The 22,613-nt window shown below is 39.9% G+C and overlaps 1 protein-coding gene across 4 annotated transcripts in view; it reads right to left on the bottom strand.

The window, feature by feature from the left end:
• Window positions 1–22,613, bottom strand: part of BICD1 (BICD cargo adaptor 1) — a 185,772-nt gene that overhangs the window by 20,765 nt on the left and 142,394 nt on the right. For 2 of the 4 annotated variants that reach the window (XM_086755070.1, XM_086755063.1), the window contains exons 6-7: window positions 14,664–14,815; window positions 7,023–7,230 (exon numbers count right to left, since the gene is read on the bottom strand). In XM_086755070.1, the coding sequence (XP_086611196.1) occupies window positions 7,023–7,230; window positions 14,664–14,815 (360 nt within the window). Of the gene's footprint in view, window positions 1–5,583; window positions 5,593–5,759; window positions 5,923–7,022; window positions 7,231–14,663; window positions 14,816–22,613 lie in introns of all 4 variants that reach the window. The other 2 variants (XM_086755078.1, XM_086755056.1) reach the window with 2 other exon arrangements.

A 22,613-nucleotide genomic window follows, 5' to 3' on the forward strand; every position in this document is an offset into this window, starting at 1 on the left:
GTACCAGGGAAGTCTTGCAACAGCCAGTAGCCTGTCTGATTACACAAGCTCAGAGACATCTTATGAGTACAGAATCATCACCATCAACACAAGTACATTCTCAGTAGATAAAAATATAACATATTAATAGCTGAGGACTCAGAGGAATCACACACGGATCTCTAACGAGGCAAAGGACAATTTGCACTCAGACTGTAAATTTGTGTTGTCAGAATAAAGTTGTGGGTTTTTAAAAAAATAACAGTTCTGAAGAACTTTCATGCTCCAGCTGCTTTGCATTGCTTGGATGAAGCAAATCAAACTTACCTGACTGAACAATCAGAGTAGACTAGCCTGACAAGTTAAATATCTTATCTAGTAGTGGTGGCTCAGTTAACCACCTACCCTACCTTTCAAGAATAAACTCTTTCACTTAATATACAGATAAATCCATATTGGTTGTGAACTAGAATTCACAACAAAGTTCTTTACCACAAAATCAGCATAGAAGTGGTATCTAGATTCCAGTCATGTTGATTTTCCTGTTCGTTAATCTGTATAATTCCTTCACAAAGGAGAAGTAAGAAATATTTCAAACTGTTCACTGGGTGACCTGAATAATCCTAAAGATCTACAGAGCACCGGCCTAGCAGAATTCAGGTCTGACCTGACAGTGTTCCTCAAAGGACTTCTTCCACAATCATTTTTAAAAGAAGCGGTATTTTCCTCCATGTTCAGATTTCTAACTGTCCTGCTGTTTCAAAATTGAGAAGTGCATAAAAAAAGCAAAGTTGAGGTACCAAAGTAATGTCTATAGTAGCAAGGTTTAGAAATCCATGAGGAGCTGTCTGCCATTGGTACTCAAGCTCAAAAGCAAAGCTGGAACTATTTTTGGCAAAATATTCCTAAAAAAACCAAAAAATGTGCACAGCTCAAGATCTCAAACTTAAACTCTTTTCAGCCCACAATGAAAGAAGACACAAACTCACTATCAAAAATTTATTCCCTACCAAGGGCGTCTACCCAAAATATTCCTTTTCAAGATGCTTTCCCACATCTTCACACTGCCTAAACAATGTGAAGGAGCAAGAAAGAGGAGCCAAAGCCAAGAATCTTGTCCCACCTGATAAATTGCACTTGAACATTATATTAAGAAAGAGATATAAGAAGGAAGGTAAGCTTCAGATTACACAGAGAATAACCTTTTACAGAATATTACTGAAAAGAATATCCTAAACACTACACTTTGAAAAAGCTCAAAATCCAGAAAGAAATAAAGTAAAATAGCAGCAGAGCGTATTTCTCATCCCTTGGGCGAGGAGATGTTACTCAGCATTTCACATCAAAAATCCTTAACTCCCTGTAATGCTTACAACCACCTCACTCAGCAGACCCTTTGCTCTTTGTGGTGTTAAATTGTGTTTGTGCTATACCAAACAGATCAAGGCATTCCTAGGGTTCTAACCTATTCTTCACAAGTGAAACCGATTCCAGTGAAAAGGGCAATTAGCAAAGACAACTCTCAAGCAATTCCCTTTGAGTCTCAGCTTAAAGACTTAATTGGAAGACTTCTTATGGCTTCCATATTTGGGTGATTGAGTTTTTTCATTATAATTTTCCTTGTTAGCTTGAAGAAATAGTTTCTACCTACAGATGACGTAAGTTCGCTCTTGAAGACACTATCAGGAACTCTATAGGAATTTCCCTCAGGATATAACTTCTGTAAATTAATTTACATTTTATGCTAAGAATGCAAACCAACAAACCAAAGCCAGATATTTGCATCATATTGTTATTTATATTTGATTTGTCTGTACGAATAGAGTACAGCAGAAATTAATCCTGGATGACTTTTATAGTAAGAGTATATACTACATACTCTTAATTATATATGATAGGTGGTCAGCTTAGTGCTTGAGCAGTTGCTGTATTATTACATGGCATTCCTTTGCTGCCTTTATCTTTCACATTAGTCTCTTTGTGTGAGAATCAAATGCCATTCTGTAAAGCAGCCTTGAAAGACACCCGAAAAGCAAGCAAACTTTCAGGTTTAATGTGCTTTCAGAAATGAGCAACTCTGCAAAATTACCTAATTTGATTTAATTACCTAATTTTGCAGTGGTTTTGCACATGAAGACCAATGAAAACCAATAAAATCTCTACCCTACAAAATAGAAACTTGAGACTGGAATAAACTAGCATAGTTCTGTTGAAACCCATGGGGCTAGCCTGGGTTTTGTCAGCTAAGCATCTGACCTCAGCTGGGCTTTCAGATAAATGCTTCACATAAACTAAAATATATGACGGTACAGAAGGGAAAGGATTGCTTATGATCTGATTTCCTAGGAAACATGAAATACTTTAGTATTCAAAGTGTTTTCCTGTGTGGGATTTTAATTAATGAAATCTACCTACAAATGTAAACAATATGGAAAAGAAGCGTCTACCACAGTTTGTTTGTAGACTCTCAGGTGGATCACAGTTGACCCTTTAACTGCCCCTGTTTAAGGCTGAACCCTGCAGCAAGGATCTTGACTGATTTAAATTTAAGCTACAATTACAGAACTTAGGCTTTCTATATGCTCTCATTTCTTCACGTCGTTATGAAAACAGCCACATGCAAAAGCAGGTTGGAATTGTGTTGAGCACATACTGGCTGTTCTGTCTATCAGAAGAAAGACTTCGAAGTGTAAAAATGATCGAAAACAACAGAAGAAAAGAAGAAACACACAGCAAAGCTAAATACATACTACTACCTAGGGGAAATGGAACACGATACTTTGGAAGTGGACTGAGTGGTATTTTTTAGCCACAGTGATTAGGGGCTACTACTTTGGTTAGAAAGCCTACATAAATTTATACTGCCATAGCTTAATTACAGAGGGACATGCATGCTGATTTGAAGTTGGGGGCAGTCAAACGGACATCAAGTAGGAAATGACAATTTCTTTCTTGAGAGGTCTTTAATTCAGCTGGTCTTCACTAGTGAGCTTTCATGCCAAGATCTTCCTCTGAAAAAGGCAGCCACAAGCACTCCCAGCTTTCCCTCTACCAAGGGACTGCCATCAGCAGTCAAAGCTGAGGCTAGAGCAAGGTGAAGGCAGCCTCCTCTGCCAAGCACCACGTCCAGAAGAAGGTGCAACGGAAAGAAGGGCACAACTTGCCTACTGCATATGGAGCATGGGGCAGTGGAGCCTGCCCAGTTTCTCCCTCTGCCAACTTCAGTTATTTTGGCTCCTGATCTCCATCAAATGCATTCCCAGCTACAGTCTCCCAGGTCCCCACAACACTGGGAGCTAATGAACGGACAGGGAAGCCTACACATCATATAGGTGAAATATTTATGTGAAGGAAATAGTTCACCAATGTAAAAGAAAAAAAATCAAAACCTAATTGCATTTAATTTAAGCTTCATTGCTCCTCCACTCCTCCATCCAAGCTGTGCTCTGTTCCATAGCGTTTGAGCTTGGATGCTGCTCTTTTGCAACCTCTCTGATGAAGAAACAGGTGTGGGTTGCTTCTCTTGCTGGCCTGCCTGACTGCACAAATCATCTGAGAAAATAAACTCTTTCTGATACAAGGCTTTAAACATTCTCTATAAAAGCAGCAGAATAACATACTTCAATGTTCCTTACTTTCAGAAAACAGGTAATTAGACAGATGGCAAAAAAAATTCTACTTGGTGCATCACTCCTTTGATCTGTTAACAAGAGTAAGAAATCTTCCAGAAACTGGTAAGAACAATACTGAGCAATTCCCTACCTAATCCTCAACCTGATTCTAACATGCTAATACTGGAATCTGAATGCTCAGAAAGATCTCTGGTTTGAACCTGTCAGCCTCGCAGGCTGAGACTAAGGCCATGTGATGGCATAAATTTCTGACAAATGCATTCAGAAAGGTAGGACTGTTGTAGATTCATAAGGACAATTGTAACATAAATCAGTAATACTGTCTCAAGACCCTTATAGTCTGAATATGTAGAGATGTAGCTAAAGTGCCAGGTAAAACTCCAGAAAAACATTATTTTCCAGATAATTCTACTTCTCAGGCTGCTTCATCCTTTGGCCTCTGTTACTGGAAAAAGTTAGTGACTGCGTCAATGTTTCTCAATCTGTGGTCTGTGCACCTGTGATGTTCCATGAGATATCAGATGCCGGTCCACGGAAATAGTGGGGGGGAAAAAAAGCATGAAAACTGTCAGGATCCAGAGTCTCAAACTCAAAGATAACATATTTCACCATTTTACTAACAAATTTGCAATACAGTAAATTGTGTTTACCTATCTGTTGAGCACAGTTCTTTTTCAAACTATTACTTATTCCAACCACTAAACTGCATTTACAATATACAGTCAGGGTTCTTCACACAAAGGTCATCCAGTCCTTGGATTAAAATCTGGTTCTTCTTGGCCTGGCATTCTTGTAAATTGTACATGGGAAGTAAAATCACAATTAGAAGAGTCTTGTAAATTGTATGTTAGAAGATTGCCATTTTGGGGCTTAGATCCTTGTATTTCCAAACTGGGGAGTTTGGCTATGCAGAAATTGCAAAATCCAGTTCTTTAAAAAGATGTAAGAGTCGATCAGAAAGCAAATCATCCTTATTCGGTTGTAGGATGAAGAGAAAAGAACACAGCCAGTGTTGAGGAAACAGATTCCTGTCTATGAGGTAGAAAACGAGCATGTGGTCTTCCATTGCCAACAGAATACAAAGGAAATACTGAAAGATCAGTACCATTTTATACATTTTAAAGTATTTGCTTCTTTCTTTCTCCCCACCTTTTTCTCCCCAGGAGCCATCTCTTTGATTTATTTACTGCAACACTCCTTAAGAAAATGTCTTGTTTAGACTCTCTGCAGTTTTACACTTCTCTGAGTGGGTTTTACTTGCATGGCACTACTCAAAGGCGGCTGTGATGCTGCTGGCACTCAGTGAGAGATATAACATACTATAGGGTATTGCTCAGCTTTCCAGAAAAAAACATGTACTTGAGCAGAAACCACTTTATGGGTTTTAGCTTTTATATTTTCTACTTAACGCTTTTTGTGTATAACAAATTTTAAAACAAAAAATGAAAACATTTACCACTGGACAAGAGTGTGCATATTTAAAGGCTAAAACTTCTGCTCAGGTGCAGAAGAAAAGTAATTATTAGCTTGTCTGTCAGAAGAAGAAAGATGTCACAACCTTTGAAATGGCACTCCAGTTTGCATTTCCTTTCTATGCCTTGTTTGAAGGAGATACTACATTTTGGCAGGAAATGAAGAGCAAAAGCTTCCTGCAAAGATAAACTTAATGACTCAGTTTCTATAAACTAAATCTTCTGTGAGTTTAACATTTACCTTTAGAAAAACCTGATTTAACGCTCCAGGATGAGCAGAAGACAGATGCTGTGTAGGCTTGTGCACTCTGCCAGTCACTTCCTCGCTGGTCCTCGCACACCTGACTCCTCTGTCCCATTGGGTTTATGTCTTCCATGGGGTCTACCAACACAACCACCAGACTAAGCACCACCCAGGCACAGGGGTGCAGCCTCTGTGGATGCCAGCGGAAAGGCACCCACCTATACCACAGCGGAACTTTCCCCACTGCATGTGCAACCAGTTTGGGCTGCTGCCAGCAGAATGTCATCTCCTGCCATAGATGACACAGGAGGAGGCATTTTGCTTTTCAGGTCTCAAGAAGGTGCCCAAATTAGATTGCATCTGCAGTGCTGGGAGAGTCCCCTGCTCTGCTAATCACTCAGCACCACATGCACCCAAGGAAAAAATGTTTACCTGGTGTGGCCACGGTTAACCTTTTTTCCTTGCTGAGACGGTGCCCATGGATGAATTCACTCATGGAAGGGGGGCCCCTCAGAAGATATGATTCTGTGGAAGCGGGATGAGGGGGGGCTCTTAATAATTTCTGGAGGTAGGTCCCTGAAGTCCTGGGATGGCTCTGATCACAAAGGGAAGGTGAGAATAGTCTTGCAGGAGATCCAAGAAAAATACATATGGAAACAAAAGAGTTTTACTTTAATTACCTTTCAAAGCCTTATGAATGACAACATCATGTTAGTTTGCTTAACAGCTAAAAACCAACTAGCGTTGCCACCCCATGTCATTTCCACAGCAGAGCACTTTGCCTGCACTGGAAATCCTGGTTCATACTAGGGGAGGAGGAGATCAGGTTGAGTTACATCTCAGCATGCTGGAGTTGATAGGTACAAGGCTCCTTGAAAGTTCTCTTGTTTTTGCATTGTGACTAGAGCATACAAGAAAAGGGAATGATTATTTAGGACTTCTCTAACAGAGAGTCCTTTTCATCTTCAGAACTGAAGAGATCCCCACACCTATAGAGCTTTGGCAGGACAGTCACAAGACAAGATGAGAACTCACTACTTAAAATATTTGCATTAGGTTATGAATGGCAGCCATCCCCCTTCAAAAGGTTGCTTGTTCCCATGCAGAAAAATTGATCTGAGTGAACACATCCATATTCTTTTCACACTGATGAAGAAAAAGTGAGCCCCAGAGCTTAACAAAGAGATGCAGTTTCTTTTGTGTTAAGCGCTGAAATGCTCATAGAGCACAATCCTTTTGTTAATTTCAGATGCTCGTTATGGAAAACCTTAAGGAAAACTTAAGGAAAACTTGTTAAAGAAAATAACATTCACACTAATATTAAAGACATACAAGATGCACTGAGACACTGACAGAATATAGTTCAAAACACTGTATTAAGGAGTAGGAAATAACATAGTGAGTAGGTGGATCAGAACCACATGTTGCTAGGCCTTGAATTTCATATTCATATTCTCCCCACCTCCTTCTCCCCAGTCAAAGTACAAAAAAAAAAATAAAGAAATAATTATGTTTACAATTCAGTGAACGACTTTAATGAAAGTCTAGCCACTGCACTGTACTGTAAAGATCACTGCATGCATACCTTTTCCTCTGAGTGCCACTGCTGACCAGTAAGTTTGGTTGCTGTGGGCCCTGACTATGCAGGAGGAAAGTGTCTATGCTTGGCACGGTGGCTGATGCCTCCTCACTTACTTTAGGGCTGCCGATCTTGCTCTTTCCAAGCTTGCCTTTGCTGCGTCGGGACTGCTCATGGTCGAACTCTAAATCCTCCAGTCGCTGGGTAAGGGCAAGTTTTTGCTGGATAGCCATACGCAACAGAGAGTTTAGGGTCTTCTTCTCATCCTCTGCAGCTGCTAGCTGCCTCTGCATCTCATCCAGCTGCGTGACGTACTCATCACACCTGGGAAAACAAACAAGGCAGAAATATCGGGAACCAGTCCAAGAACCAACCCTAGCAGTGATTGTATTCCTGGGCCAGATTCACATTCAAGCTTTTGCCGAACTTAATCCTGGAAGCAGACAGCCTGAATTCTTCCATTCCCACTTTCAACAAATTTGGACTTGGATCTGAATGCCAACACTTCTCGTTCAGCGGGAGAACCTGTATCTAGAGTAGCAGAGTAGTCTCTGAAAATGTTATATGTTTCTAATGCAGATAGCAAGCAATTAGAGGGAAGGTTTGGGATTATCTCCAGGTTAGACCACAAATAATTTGGGGGGCTGGTTCAGCTAGTAACTCGCTAGGGATAAGAATGTCTACTAATTAGATAATACTATTTGTCATAGATAGTAACATCTTCTTAAGCAAAATATTATTAAAAAAAAGATGAAAAAAAAACCTGCAAGCCCTCAGTTGTTTGCCATTGTTAACTGATTAAAAAGGTACTATTCAGGAAACCCCACACGTGGAAATCCTTTCACATTTACTGTTAAATCTCTTGGAGATGTGCTGAGGTATCCATTGCTATGGCGACCTACTCCTTTTTGACCCTCAGCCTCTTTCATCTGCATGAAAAATTGTATTTTTTCACTTGCTTTAGGTTTCTGAGACAGACTTTGAAATAAAACTATCTTTCTCATGGTTTTCATAGAATCATAGAATGGTTAGGGTTGGAAGGGACCTTTAAAGGTCATCTAGTCCAACCTCCCTGCAAGGCGCAGGGACATCTCCAACCAGATCATAGAATCATAGAATCATAGAATAGTTAGAGTTGGAAGGGACCTTCAACGGTCATCTAGTCCAACCCCCCTGCAAGAAGCAGGGACATCCCTGACTAGATCAGGTTGCTCAGAGCCTCATCCAGCCTGGCCTTGAACGATTCCAGGTATGGGGCATCCACCACCTCTCTGGGCAATGTGTTCCAGTGTTCTACCACCCTCATTGTAAAAAATCTTTTCCTAATATCTAATCTAAATCTACCTCGCTCTATTTAAAAACCATTACCCCTAGTCCTGTCACAATAGGCCCTACTGAAGAGTTTCTCCCGTCTTTCCTGTAGGCCCCCTTGAGGTACTGGATTTAAGACTGAATTCAATTTAGTTGCACTTTAAACAATGATTTCTAAAGTTAACAGGAAAAGCAAGGCATTTCAGGATGGTCTTAGTCACTTTTTGAAGTGAAACAGCTTCAGTTTGTTAAAAATAGACCTGATAATCAGTAAGAACCAAGAGTAATAAATGTATGCCAGTAGTGTATAGATAGCAGCACTATCTGACCATCAGACATTTGTGGCAACATTCAAGAATTTTTCATGTTAAATGATGCAGCTTTCGTCAGATCTCCTCACATGATCTGTATAAATCTAAACAGGTTTGCTTTGCAACTACAATAGTGTAATGGATGAGGATTTAACTTTATCAGTATCACTCAGAGAAATCAAGCATTGAAAATAGTTTTAGTTTTCCTTCTAAAAATGTGTAATGCAATAAACTTTTGAATTATTGCAAACTGAAGGATAAAACTAATTTCTCTGAAATATTAATCTTTTCCCTGGAAAACAGAAATAAAGTATACTCCAAAATTTGTAGTTATTCTTCACACACAAACACTCACAAGTCTTATGAGGAGTGGCTGAGGCAACTGGGATTGTTTAATCTAGAGAAGACGAGGCTGAGGGGAAACCTCGTTGCTCTCTACAACTACGTGAAAGGAGGTTGCAGTGAGGTGGGTGTTGGTTTCTTCTTCCCAAGTGACTAGCAACAGGACGAGAGGAAATGGCCTCAGGTTGCATCACGGGAGGTTTATATTGGATATTAGGAAAAATTTATTTACTGAAAGAGTGGTCAGGCACTGGAACAGGCTGCCCAGGGAAGTGGTAGAGTCACCATCCCTGGACGTGTTCAAAAAATGTGTAGATGTGGCATTCGGGACATGGTTTAACTAGGCATGGTAGTGTTGAGTTGATGGTTAGACTTGATGATCTTGGAGGTCTTTTCCAATCTTTATGATTCTATGATTCTATATATTACACTCTCCTTTCGAATAATTCAGGCATTTGAAGCAAAATGACTAAGTCAACCATAGTTTCATCTACAGTTTCAGTATTATCTTTCTTCTATGGGACCTTAATAAGCATGACTGCATTTATTCAAGCCTTGAGGAAGAGAGCTATTTCTGAAACATTGGTTGGCTTAAAGCCAACCTGCACACCTATTTCTGCTCCAAACCATGAGAGGTCTATTGATGCTTTAGCCAGTTTCTTTGACAGAGACCTCAGAATGAAATCAGCATTCCGAAGATTACATTCAATCCATTTGAAATAGGAATTACTATAATGTCTGTGTTATCAAGAGTTTTAAAGATTCATTGTTGTAACCAGATGGATCCTTTATCCATCTCTCATTCTCTCCTGCTTTCCTCTTTGTCTATAAGACTTTTTTTTTTTCCAAATATGTTTTCTGTTGAAAATTTTCAAAAGTAACACCTGCAGCAACACCTGCAGCACAGTGCCACTAGCAGAATGAACTGCCTTGCTTTAGTATGCTAATAAGACAATTTTCATTTTGGAAAAAGATTGGTTTTCCTAGGATGTGTTCTTGGTATTTAGGCATCTGCTTTGTAAGACAGTGTAAGTGAGCAGCTAAGAAACATAAGCTCCGTGAAGATGGACACTACTAAAGCAGACTTAGACAAACCTGCTTTTCATTACCTGCTATGAACTAAAACAAGCTGGCCCTAGAAACTTGGATATACCAGATGCTGTTAGCTGGCCGCATACTCGAGACAAAACCAATCTTGTTAAAACAATATTTTCCAACTGTTCTGATTAATTATATGCCCATCCCAGAAGTCTCCCTGTAATAGCAACCCTGCATTCTTGGCAGTTCACTGCAGTGTTTGGGTGGTTCCAGTCATCTGACCTCCACCACGACTTGAAGTTTCCTATTATTTTTCACAAACACATGGTCCATTGTCTACGTGTTTTGTTGCTTAAGCATTTTTTTTTTATTTTCAGAAAAAGTGTTCAGAAAGGTTAAACCTAAATCAGTCACTAAAGGTCATAATTAACCTTAGAAAGTGCTGAATTAACAGTCTCAGATCTCCTTGAAGTCTGCAGCAGTGAAGGTTACTCCATGTAGTGGGAGATAGCTACTGCCTGTAGCCATGGCATTTCCCTTCACTGAAATACTCTCTGCTACGTGCAAGTGTTTCCAATTAAAAAAAGAAAAAAGCATGACACACATCCATATTCCCTTTAGCCCACACATTTTACAAACGTTTGTGCAGTCTCACAGCATACCAAGGAAGAAAAAGGTTAAGAGCTCCTAAAGACAAATGACTTCTGGCATGGTGTGCACCACTGCAGACCAAGTATGGCTTCAGTATGCCATCAACAGTTCTTTCAGAAGTACCCAAATAGTAGTGAATAACAGAAGTTAGGTTATGTCCTCCTGAGTCAGAACTCTTTCCCAATTTCTCCCTTGCCCCAGGACAAGTGTAAGCTGCAAGTGACTATCAAACAAACAGCGCTGCTTTCTTGCTGTCTGCTGGTCTACTTATTGTCTGTGCAAAAGGCAAAATTTCACCTATTTCTCATTTCTCTTGTCTCAGAAAGGAAGCAGACAGACACATAAGCCCACTCACTTTGTATGAACTGATCTAAGAAGCTTATATAGGAGTTTAAGGGATTTCTAGTTCTATCTATCTTTCTTGTCTAGGAATGCAAACCAAATACCGAGTCAGGCTTATGTGTAATTTCAGTAACATAAATCATAGCAGAACTTGAGCTGAAATCCTATGACACTGACAGATCCCTGCTCTAGCCATATAAGCATAATTCTCTTCTGTTCATAAATGTTTTCTCATCTAGGATAGCTCCAGGATCTGTCTGAACTTCCCAGTCCATGTCTTCAGCACACTTTTTTCTTTAAATATTAATCTTAATATCTCGATGGATGGAGAATAAAATCAGTGCATGCAGTGTCAGGACTGTGACAATATCCTGACTAATATTTCTTGCTCTCTGCCTTTGAGTATCTCTATTTAGGCTGGGAAAGCAAGCATATGTAGGGACTCAGTAAAATTAGCTTTCTGAATTTTTTTTAGGATCCTGCTTTAAAAGTAGCTCCTTCTCTCCTTCGGCATGAGACTTCTCTTCCCTTCCTCTCCCAGGGCAACCCCTACTCCAGATGGAAAAAGTAATGGTTCAAAGAATATATTTTTCATCTGCCCTCTGGATGAGCACTGGTCGTCAGTCTCAGTGCTTCACACTCCCACAGCTCCCACCGTGGGTCAGCAGCTTGGGGCTGGAGTGAGGGGAAACGACAGGAGGTGTGGGAAAGGCTCACACAATTTTTTTTTTCTGGTCTAGGACTACCAGAAGCAGCCCAGGACAAAATAAGCAAGCTAAAGACAGGAGCTACAAATCTGATGGGCAGCACATGGCCCTGGCATCGAACAGGAACTTCGGTTCTACTATGCTAACCCCATGCATCCCACAGAAAATAAGTTCTATACTCTGTTGCTTTATTTTCCTCTTTTAAGAAAGGTGTTCAGGGAAAAGGGACTTAGAACTGTGTTGAGGACATATTATTGACAGGTCTGAAGTAAATTCAGAAAGGGATCAAGGTTAATGAAGGGGGAAGAAGGAAACTGTAGAGATCAGATCCACTGAGATTTTGTATTGGAAAGAAACAGTCCCAGAAGGAAAAAGAGTAAAAGTAAAGGTACAAGCTGGACAGAAGGGCTTTTGAGAGGGAGGAGAGAAGAACTGAAGAAAGAACTTAAGGAATGGAAGGATGCACAAGTGTCAGGAAAAAATCACCGAAAAAGGAGGGCTCCTGCTTTCTGCATAGGGGAGCTTGGAGAAAAGTGTCATCTTTGCTGTTCAGAGCAGAAACAGATATACTGTGCTGTCCTTATAACATGGTATGACCTTTATCCAGTGCATTTGAGGAAGAAACCATACAGTTCAGCACCAGAATGAACACCCATTTGGGGACCAAATGAACAGGAAAGAATGATTTATGAAAGAGGAAGGATATTGCTGTATCAAACAGTATGTGAAATAATTTTCAGATCTATAAATATAACTCTACTATCAGAGAGATGCTCTCCCTATAGTACAATTTCAGGAGTAAGTACCATGTGATGCAGGGTAACCATGGAAACCACTGTTTTACTCAACAGAAGACTAAACAATTGTTTTTTTCTCCTGAAGACTGCTATTGCATCTAATGTTACTGCATGGAGAATCTTACAGTCTTGTATTTTCAGACAGATTTCTCTTCTTTAACAGACATCTAGAGTATATCTGCTCTCTGTCATTTAAAAAAATGCTATTCCAAATGGACTCTTCAGAATGAGTCAATGATTTGAACATTTAGCAAGACTGATTTAATTATAAAGGCCATTATATTCCAGGGTAAAAAAAGGAAAAGGAATATTTTACAACAGAAAAATCTATAGGAGTACATTGATGTGCAAGACCTCACCGTGAATGACTTTTTAATAACTGTGCTCAGAAAATATCGGGCAATACTTATGACCTCAAGGGCAGGGATACATTCCACAGGCCATGCATTGAGTATTTAAGCAGTGCTGCACAGAGTCAACCAGCAGCAGCAGATACTTTTGGTGGGGTTTATCTCTACTAACACCAGACATTTTCAGGGTGGAAGTCTGTAACTTGGTCAGTCACCCAGATTCCCTTTATAGAAGATTCTCTCATAGAAGAGAAACAGAAGCTTCATTGCATCCTACACACAAGACATCTAGAAAAGGCATCTTGATGAATTGCACTCTAAGCCTAACTCTCACAGAGAAGATGCTGCTGTCTCCCAGCAGCTTTAGGATGTGTCTTAAACTCAACAGAAGTGTATACTCAGGATGCCTAAATAGCGTAAAGAGCATTCGGTACACCAATAATCCCAACAACCCAATGTTCTCTTTAAGTAACAACTTCTAAATCTTTGCAAACTTCTTTTACTTCATAGGTTGATGATTTATGCTCCATGTAAGACCCTTGTTTGCTTGATGCTTATGATGCCACTCCTCTCCTCTGGAGTTAGTAGCCTTCCAGGTAGTCTTAGAGAATTAACACATTTATGTACCTCCTAGAGTAATGAGCTTGCTAATAAAGATCAACATATGCATTTCTAATACATGCACACAACTTTGCTTTCTTCAAGAAAATATTTAGATGCCAATGAAATCAATGGAGCTACCTTGGTTCACACCATCTGCTGAGTTGCTTCTTAATTTCCATTATGGCATTACATGTACTCTTCTGATGACGCAGCTATGACGAATTTGTACACAGCATCAGTGTCATGGCATATAAATGTCCCTTCTCCTACCTTCCCACCTCTCCCAGCTGCTGCTGCCACTGTCACTAAGCAATAAAGGACCTTAGAAGGCTGGAAGAGATGAGATGGCACCTATGTACTGCAGAGATGTTGGCATGAGGCATGAAGAAGTCTTACTGCTTATGGACTAAAGCGCAAGCAAAAAATCTGCATTGTGTTTGACCATAAGGGGGGGAAAAAAAACCCTGATACAACATTAGAATTTCCTGAGTATATTAATTTCCTTGCTTATTTGGGAGCTAATTTATTGATGAAAGTGTTGGATCTTAAAAAAAAAAAAAACAACTATTTGTAGGTAACCTTTTACAAAGCAGCTAAAACCAAAAGCTCCTCTGAAGACGGTGTAGGAGAAGGAAAGAAGAGAGATTATTAATTACTATCTTGCCGGGAAGAACTATATTACAAAAGATAAGTGAAACTTTTATCCTGTGAAGGAGAAGATAATAAATTGAATATCACAGCAGGAGAAAATAAGAATTCATACTGAAGTGGGAAATTGCAGTGGCCTCACAATGATTAGATCTGGATTACAGCATAGGCTGGTTGATAAAATAGATTTTACTAGTGGTAAGTAATAAATCTCACGATAGTGAAAATGTGGGCTTCTGAAGATCATAATTAACTATACGATAGCTTTACATGGCAGAATCGCTGCGTACTTCTGAATGTGAAAATCAGCCACATAAATCTACTATTTGATTTTCACTTTAAAAAACCCTATAAATGCAAATATACTGGAGGTTGATATTGGCATTTATAACACTTTACTCAAGGTTGTATTGACATTGCTATTCTCCAGCTTTATTTTCCAAGACATACATCTCAGTAGCACATGAAAGCTTGCAGGTTTTGCACAATATGCACTCTAAGACTCATTCACCTTCATCCAGCAAACCCCTGACCTTGCAGAAATTAATTTCTGTCTCTCCTCCTAAGCACCCAACATACACAGCTAAGTCTGTTTTCACTTAGCACACATATTTACTTTTACATTGCTGAGTCAGATGGTGAAAACGTTTCCCTTACCTGGTTGCAAACATTGCTCTCAAGGATGAGAAGGTTGCTGCATCTTCCTTCAAAGCCTTTAATTCATTCCGCAGTTTGGTCATGGTTTCAGTCACCATTGCTTTTTCATTTTCATATTTATTCTTCAAATTGGCTAGAGCCACTTCAGCTGTCTGAAAATAAAACCAAGGATATATGCTTACGAAACAGATATCTGGTAACAGCTAAAATGCCATGTTTGATTTTACTTGAGATTTCCTTCATTCATGCGGTAAAAGGAAGTTAGATCTGAGCATCATTGCATTACACCCTTTAACGTCTTCTTTTACGGTGTCCTCCATGAAACCAGGAAAAGGAAAAAGCCATTGAAAGGACAAAGACAATTTCAATGCACTGGCAACAAGTTGGCATCTTAAAAGTCTCTGCAAAACTGTACAGCTGTACATTGAGGGCTCAGGCAAGTCAACAAGTTACTGCAGCTTAAGGAGTTGCACTGCGTTGATTGAGCTGCAATAAATCACCAAGTGTGTCCCACGACCACGTTGCAAACAGGACGCACAGCACGTGAGACTTGGCCTCTGTATCTGAGGTGGCAACAAACATGTTTCAACCCATGCTTCCTGCCAGCTGAGTCTTTCCTTGGGCAAGATGACTGCCTGGACCTGACAGCTTGCTTTTATGTCTAAGCAGTGGTAATACCTAGTGTTATGCAAACCAGCATTATTTTGCTAGTTTTAACCACTACAAAAAAAAAAGAACAAAAAAAGTGTAAATTACAATTTTCACTTAGCAGGAAAGCAAGGCTTTGTAGCCATCCTATTCCTTCTATTTTTTTTTTCTGCTCCTCCTTTCTTTTTTCAATTTCATCCATTAAATTTCTTTAATTTACTGCCCTATTGTTTTTAATAGTTACGTTTGTCTTATTTGTGCAAGAATTGAACCTTCTGTTTTACCTATGAAGTTTAGTATCATTTTGAAGTTATTCAAAATATATACTTTTATACAGGCTTTACACCTACTGCTGCTATGAAACATTTAAAATTATTGCCACTGAACGTGATGAAGAAAAAAAAATGTTTCCTTTTACATTTACTCAGAGGGTGTTATGGTTGTTTTTTCTCTTGATCTAGTGTGTAATAAGTCGCAGCATTTCATACAGGCAATCAGTTTCCCCTGTTGATCTTGTGGGCTCTTCAGCCATCACCAGGGGAGAGAAGTGTAGAACATTAGTTTAAAGCAAGCAGCAAGGGACATGACAAAAGATGGTAATGGCCAAACAGCTGGAAACCTATTTTAAACTCAGTTTTCTGAAACGCAATACATTTCTCACTAACAATTTATCTTAACAAAAGGACACCTATTCATTTGTGTCTGGGGAAATAGCACAGTTAGAAATGGCAGCATTAAAATAATTCTTTTTTTTTCCAATTGTACACTCACCAACAATGTTTTCTCTGCTTTCACACTAGCTTACATTAGAGAGAAGAGGTTTTTAAAAATCACTAGTAACTATCTGTCATTTTTAAATAGACGGGTTCTTCCATGCCAAATTTGAAATCATCAGCTATACATGTTAAAAAAAATCAATCACTTAGGGATATATCCAAATAAATATAGCTTTTCTCAACCTTGCTGACATATGCTTAGGTATAATGTAGGATAGTAGACACCATCCTATGCCTTGGCAGGATAAAGCAGAAACCGTTAGCTTTATATCTGTTTTCAGCCATGAGCAAAAATTTACAATCATAAAGTAACACAGAGAAGAAGGATTAACTATGTTTAATAAAACTACCTTTTTAAAGAGAACTCTAAGAAATAGTGCATCAGTGCAACAAAGTCCTCTTTAACAGATATGATTAAATCAGGTTTATTATAGAATTTTGAGGTTACTAATGAGGCAGAAGTGATTTATGAGAGCACAGGTAGACTCTATAGCTCAAACTGAGTTCTGCTTTGCCCCTAAAGCAGGAATTCAGATGTCTTCGCTTTGTAAGAGAAATACAGCCCCATGTCCCTTAACCTATCATACCTCATCTTTGAATACAGAATTCATGTAAAGATTTTCCTTTGTTAGAAAGGAAAACAAGTTAAAGATACATGCCACCTAATGCTAGACTTTTAGAAAAAAATATTAAATTTTTTCAGCAGTGGGATTATATATTCCATGTAAACCTGGTAATTTACACATCCCTGAAACTGTGCACAATGATCAGACAGATCTTTGTGATGCCTGCGTTGTAGTCTGGATGTCAGGGTAAGTTAAATGGACTTGTAACACTACAAGATGAAAAATAACTTAGAAATATAACTTAGTTGGTGAATAAAGGTAACAGAAGAAGGACTGTGTCAAATCTTAAAACCTTTTTTTCCTTCCTATTAAAGTCTTCCATAATGCAACATATAGAAAATTAAGCATAAATTGCAAAACCTGTTGGAAGTGCCTGGTGGCTCTCCACGCACCAGACAAACTTTTGAACACACTCCTTTGCAGGCTGTCGAGGGTGTCCCTTCTGAAAGTCTCTTAAGTGAAGAATGAATGGGCACAAGTGCTTTACTAGAGAAGCAAACTCACAAAACGTGGGTTTAATAGGCAAGAGAAAGAAGGGGGAAACAAGCAAGGGCAACTTCTGTTAAAAAATTGGAGACAGGCAGCCAGGGCCAGCAGAGCAGCAGTGCAAGGCTCAGGAGGTCCTTGTCAGAGCCGGCTGGCGCCCGACTATGTGGATGCTCAGGTTACCTACAGATCATCGGTTTGGGTCCTGGATCCTGACTGAAGCCAACTGCTGTCAGACTCCTCGGCTCTGAGGATGACATTTTACAATGCAGCCAAGTCGATCTATATTGGCTAGCTGCCACCAAAAGAATAATTATCCAGCCTTTCTCTGTCCCTACCCTTTATACACCAGGTGGTTTTCTTTTATGCTTACTGTGAGGCAGCTTGGGGAGCCTGAAGAGGCAGAAAACTCACCTGAAGCACTCTAAAGCCAGGATGTGTGATGGGGAGCAGGTGAGCTTGGACTCAGTCAGAGGTACCTGTGTGTCTGGTCACCTCAGCTGTACTGCTAGACTGTGCCAAGAGCAACAGGGACAAAATGAACTGAAGCTACAGCTTCATGTTACTCTGCCTCCAGCACCAGCTCCAGTTTAAATTGTTTCTAACTTTTCTCCCTCTCAGCCATTTTCCAAAATTGTGACCATTGAGCCATATATGTGTGGTCATGCCTGAAACCAGTTCTGCAGGATAATCTAGACTTTAAAGACCTGGGGTGAATGGTGTGTTCAGAGGATGGGGCAACACCTCCAAATAGTGGGTGCCAAAAGGGAGCAGACATCTAGGACCTGGCTTTGTTTTTAACAGCTCTTTCTGAAGCATTTGGTTTTAAGCCGCAGTTAACTACAAAAGTGTGTCAGAGAAATTAGAGAACTTCACTCCACATAAATATGCAATGTCTGAGCAACACATGGAAATGAGGAGCACAAGAAAAAGATGAAAACACAGAAGAATGTGTGAATACTCTTCAGTGAATTAAGTAATGTAGTAAGATAGGAAAGGGGCTAATAACACTCCTGTCAGGAGATCAGTCATGCTGAAGAACTGGGCAAACAAACTACCCAACCACTCAGCAAGCCACCTGTAGACTTAGGATTAATGGCTCGCAGAGAACACAGCATTTGCTATGCAGACAAAATCACCTGGAGGTGACAGCAAGGCTGGGAGGGAATCCAACACCTCGACTCCTACAGAGTGTGAAACACAATCCAGGAAGACAACGCTGGGGCATGCACAGCTCAAACCATTCCCAAAACCCAGCCACGGAGCTACACAGGCTGAGGTGGGCACATACCCGAGCCCCAGGACCCAAGGCACTGACAGAACTAAAGAAGTCCTTATCTTTACAGAAGGGATGCCCAAATCCACCTTAATCCTGAAATCTTTGAACAAACCTGATTTTCTCTATATATTCACATTCTAAGATGACTTCACATCCCATTTACTTTACATTAGCAGGATGAGAATTAAACCAAGTTAAAAAATTGTTGCTGAAAGAATATTCACTCCTACAGTGGTAAGTAGTTTATTTTTTCACACAAGAAAGCAGAACAGTAGCCTGTTATTTTAGTGCAGAAACTGTACATGGTACTTGATCTTTCCAGGCAGCCTCACTTTCCCAGTAGAAATTCTACTGTATTCTGTCTATATAACATCGGGGCATTTGTTTTTAGATAAGGTACTGTATGTCTGGGGTTATCAAGTTATTTTTTCTGAAGGACTTTTATAGGTATCTCAGTTACGGGAGCTGGATACACCACAGTTACAGCCAATACAGATGTGAAGGTCTTACTGACTCAACTCCTTTCCATCGAACCATTTACCTATGAGAACAACCAATCGTTTTTCAGTCAGAACTTCAGTATATTAAATGCCTCTCATAGGCAGCTTTGCTTTCTGAATGTTATTAGAAATCAAAATCAAAGCCATTATTGAACTGGTCCTAAAAGTTATTATAGTATTAATTTGATATTACTTTACAATTTATGCTACTTGTTAATGCTGATGCTACTCAGGTTTGCTCCGCAAAACTGCTGCTGACACTGTCATTACGGCTATGAACAAATGGATACATAAATCAAGACAAGGTAAGCAAGCAAGCTAACAAGATATATGTGCCTTGCTATTTTGAGCAACTGATTTAATAATCTATTTTCCTGGGCTTAGGTTTACAGCTTCTGGGAGCAAATCTTGCCCTCTTTTTTTTTTGTGTGTTACAGAGCTTTGTGTAGTCTGTTTGTGGCCTAACACAAGGCTTAATGCTTATCTGAAAATATTACTAAAGAAAATATAGCTAGATTAAAATGAAATATCAAATATTGCCAAATGCATTAAACTAGGCAACATCTTGTCAGGTTCAAACAGAAATTTATCGTGTAATGTTAAAGATTTAAAGGGTGCAGCTGCACTGCTGGAGTGCCAGGCCCAGTGGATCAGGAGCAGACAGAACCAAGGCCTCCCTCAGGGCTGCCCTGCAGTTGAGCAAGTTACTGTGAAGAGAAGGGAACACAATTCAATCTGAGAATTGAACACAATTCAAGTCAAGGAGAAATGAAAGGCAGAAAATCTCTTTTTTTTTCTCTGCCACTGAATCATTTGCCCCTGTCTGCCTGGATAACAGAGGACGTCAGTGCACTGCAACCAAGTGTATCGCCAGGAAAACTGCACAATTCTTGGTTTTAATCTGATGTTGCAATACTTTTGGTGGTCACTAGAGTGCACCCGTGCTTCCCCGGTTAAGGGTGTGCCTTTACTAAAATCACAGCCCAAAACACCAGACCCAGGGGGCTGCTGTTGGTCTTCCTCCCCTGCATCTGAATGGTGAGATTCTCTAGGAAGACCAGGTCTTGCCATTTTTACAGTGCATTTCATTATGCTCATCAAGCTTCACCTAAAGCATCCCTGTTTGGATTGCTAACAATATGGGGTTTTCTTGTGACAGTATTTCTACAAATCACAACAAGCTGTGATGAGGCCCCTCCGGATGCTGAGGAAGGGCCAGGGCATTCAGCCCCCACCAGCTGCAGGTGTCCCTTGTGCGCACAGGGCCTGCTGCAGCTTAGCCCTGCAACCTCAGGCACCGTAAGGGAGGAAAAGACATCGTTTCATATCAACGTCAGCCTCATGAGGGCTCGAGGAAGGTCTTTACCGGATCAAAATTCTAGCTCTGGTGGTTCTGGAGCACATATGAAAAACGGAACCAGATGTCCTCTGTAGGGTCATCTAATCTGAAACACAAAAAGGAAAAATATCCCCACTCTACTGCAGCTTGAAAACTTCTTATCTTGGAAGGGAAGAACTCAAGAGGATGAATCTTGACTCATGTTTTATGAACATGAGATGTGCTTTGGATTCTGGGACACACCCATCATTTGAGGCTGGTAGTACTGCTAGCTCATAATAAAACTCATCCCCCTCACCCTCCTCCCGTAACTTCAAATTTCTCCTATCCTTTTATATAATTATGTCTTTTAACTTGAAAGCTTGAGAATGTTGATACTAGGTTTGCATGAACAGTATTGCAAGATGCTATACCCAGATGTACAGTTACCAGTGTCTATGCTGCTATCCAATACATAAAAGTTTAATTAATAGCACCTTCTTACTCAGCAAATCTATCTTTCCCAATTCAGTGTGCACGCTTTAGGATGATGCTTTATTTCTGACAGCAATAAGAGAGCAAGACGGAGTTAGATTCTCTGGTAGTATCAAAAAAATAAATGATAGCTCTACGCTAATGGAAAAAATATTTAATTCGGAATCTAAACACATACACCTCAATTACATCTTAATTACATTTTAATTACATGGAAAATCCACACATAATTGCTCAAAGCTGTTATTGCTTAGCTAGAGATGGTATTTAATTACTTGAATTAATATTTAACGTGTTGTATTGGAGGGGGGGAATGCTATAAAAGACTCAACGTATACTGAAATATTGCTGCAACTCTAGAAATGCAGTTACAGATCCAACAATCAATCAAACTCGAAAATGTAACTTCAGATTACTTGACTATTGGGAATTTTAACACTGAAATCCCATCACTGTCATTAGCTAATAGTACCCCAAGCTGTTAACCAGGATTCATGCCGCCATGTGGTGATCACTGTGCTGCTTTTAGATGAGAAAAGTCCCAGGTAATCTGGAACGATGACTGTGCTGGGCAGCCCTTCCATTCAGACTTCACTCTGGGCATAAGGAGATGCACTGAAATAAATAAAACTATGGGCATGCTTAAATTTGACTTTCTAAAGCGTTTGCAGATCTGGAATCTAATGGATACAAAGGGCTTGGGAGGATATACTGTGCAAAAAAAAAAATTACAGTTGTTTTAAAAACAGACTGTAACACAGTCCTCTTTTGGCATTTGATATAAAATGTGGTAATTCTCAGTTTATTTTCATTGGTGCAACATCAAAAATAAAGTGGTTTGATGATTATTTTTAAGCTGTGAAAAAATTCAAAATAATAATTTGAAATTTTTTATTCTCTTAAAATATAACTTTATAATGAATCCTTCTCAAAGTAAAAAAACACCTGCAGTTACTGTTTCGGTCAGCTTTATCATGTAGTGATGTTGTCCCTTAAAATAACCAAACCTCTGATTTTAATTCTTAAAGGATTAAAAACATTACAATGGCAGGAGAAATTATTTCTGACTAAAGAGAAAAGTCATTTAAGAAAATCCCAATGACTTGTAATGAAAATGACTCAGCACTTCACCTACTGTCTTATCAAAGAAATGTCCAGCTTTGGTGTAGTCCAAAGTGACTGTCCATGCTCTCACACCTGTCATTCTCTTCCTGAGGTGTTCTTTAGCTTTTGTGGCACTTAGTTTTAATCCCCTTAAATTTGCTGGGGGGTATTCAATTTTGCAGCCTGTGGAGCATCACCGAGAGCCAAGAAGAACGCAACGGGTTGCTTGAACCATCTGCTCCCCTAAACCCCACCAGCAGGGCCACCTGCAGCTGCTGAGGTGCTGGCCCCAGTGGTCTCCTCTACGCTTGCCCTCCCCATCGCTCCAGTGGTACCTGCCTGGGTAAGGGGTCAGTCAGTACACCCTTGAGAGCCTCTCCATGCACGCTCCATTTTGTTTTCCAATGTTGGAAATCTTTTTGTTTTGCAGTAATAATAGCAACATGCCCCTGCATCAGGCTAGGTGGTAGCTGATCCCTCCCTGCCCCTCTGCTTTTCTCTTGGTCCACAGGAAAGGCTCTTCTGCCTGTGCTGTCGGCAAATGGTGGTGCTGAGAAAAGCAGAGCTGAAGAGCTGAAAGAGGAAGCGAGGAGGGAGGGAGGAAAGGTCTGCCCTCGCCATGACTGAGCGAGAGGCTAAATAACCTGTGAGTAAAATCTCTCCTCTGAAATACTCTGGGGAACGCTTGTAAGTGACCTGTATAAATAACAGACATTCC

This window comes from Chlamydotis macqueenii, chromosome 1 (assembly GCF_036417535.1).
Source record: "Chlamydotis macqueenii isolate bChlMac1 chromosome 1, bChlMac1.mat, whole genome shotgun sequence".
NCBI classification, from domain to species: Eukaryota; Metazoa; Chordata; class Aves; order Otidiformes; family Otididae; genus Chlamydotis; species Chlamydotis macqueenii.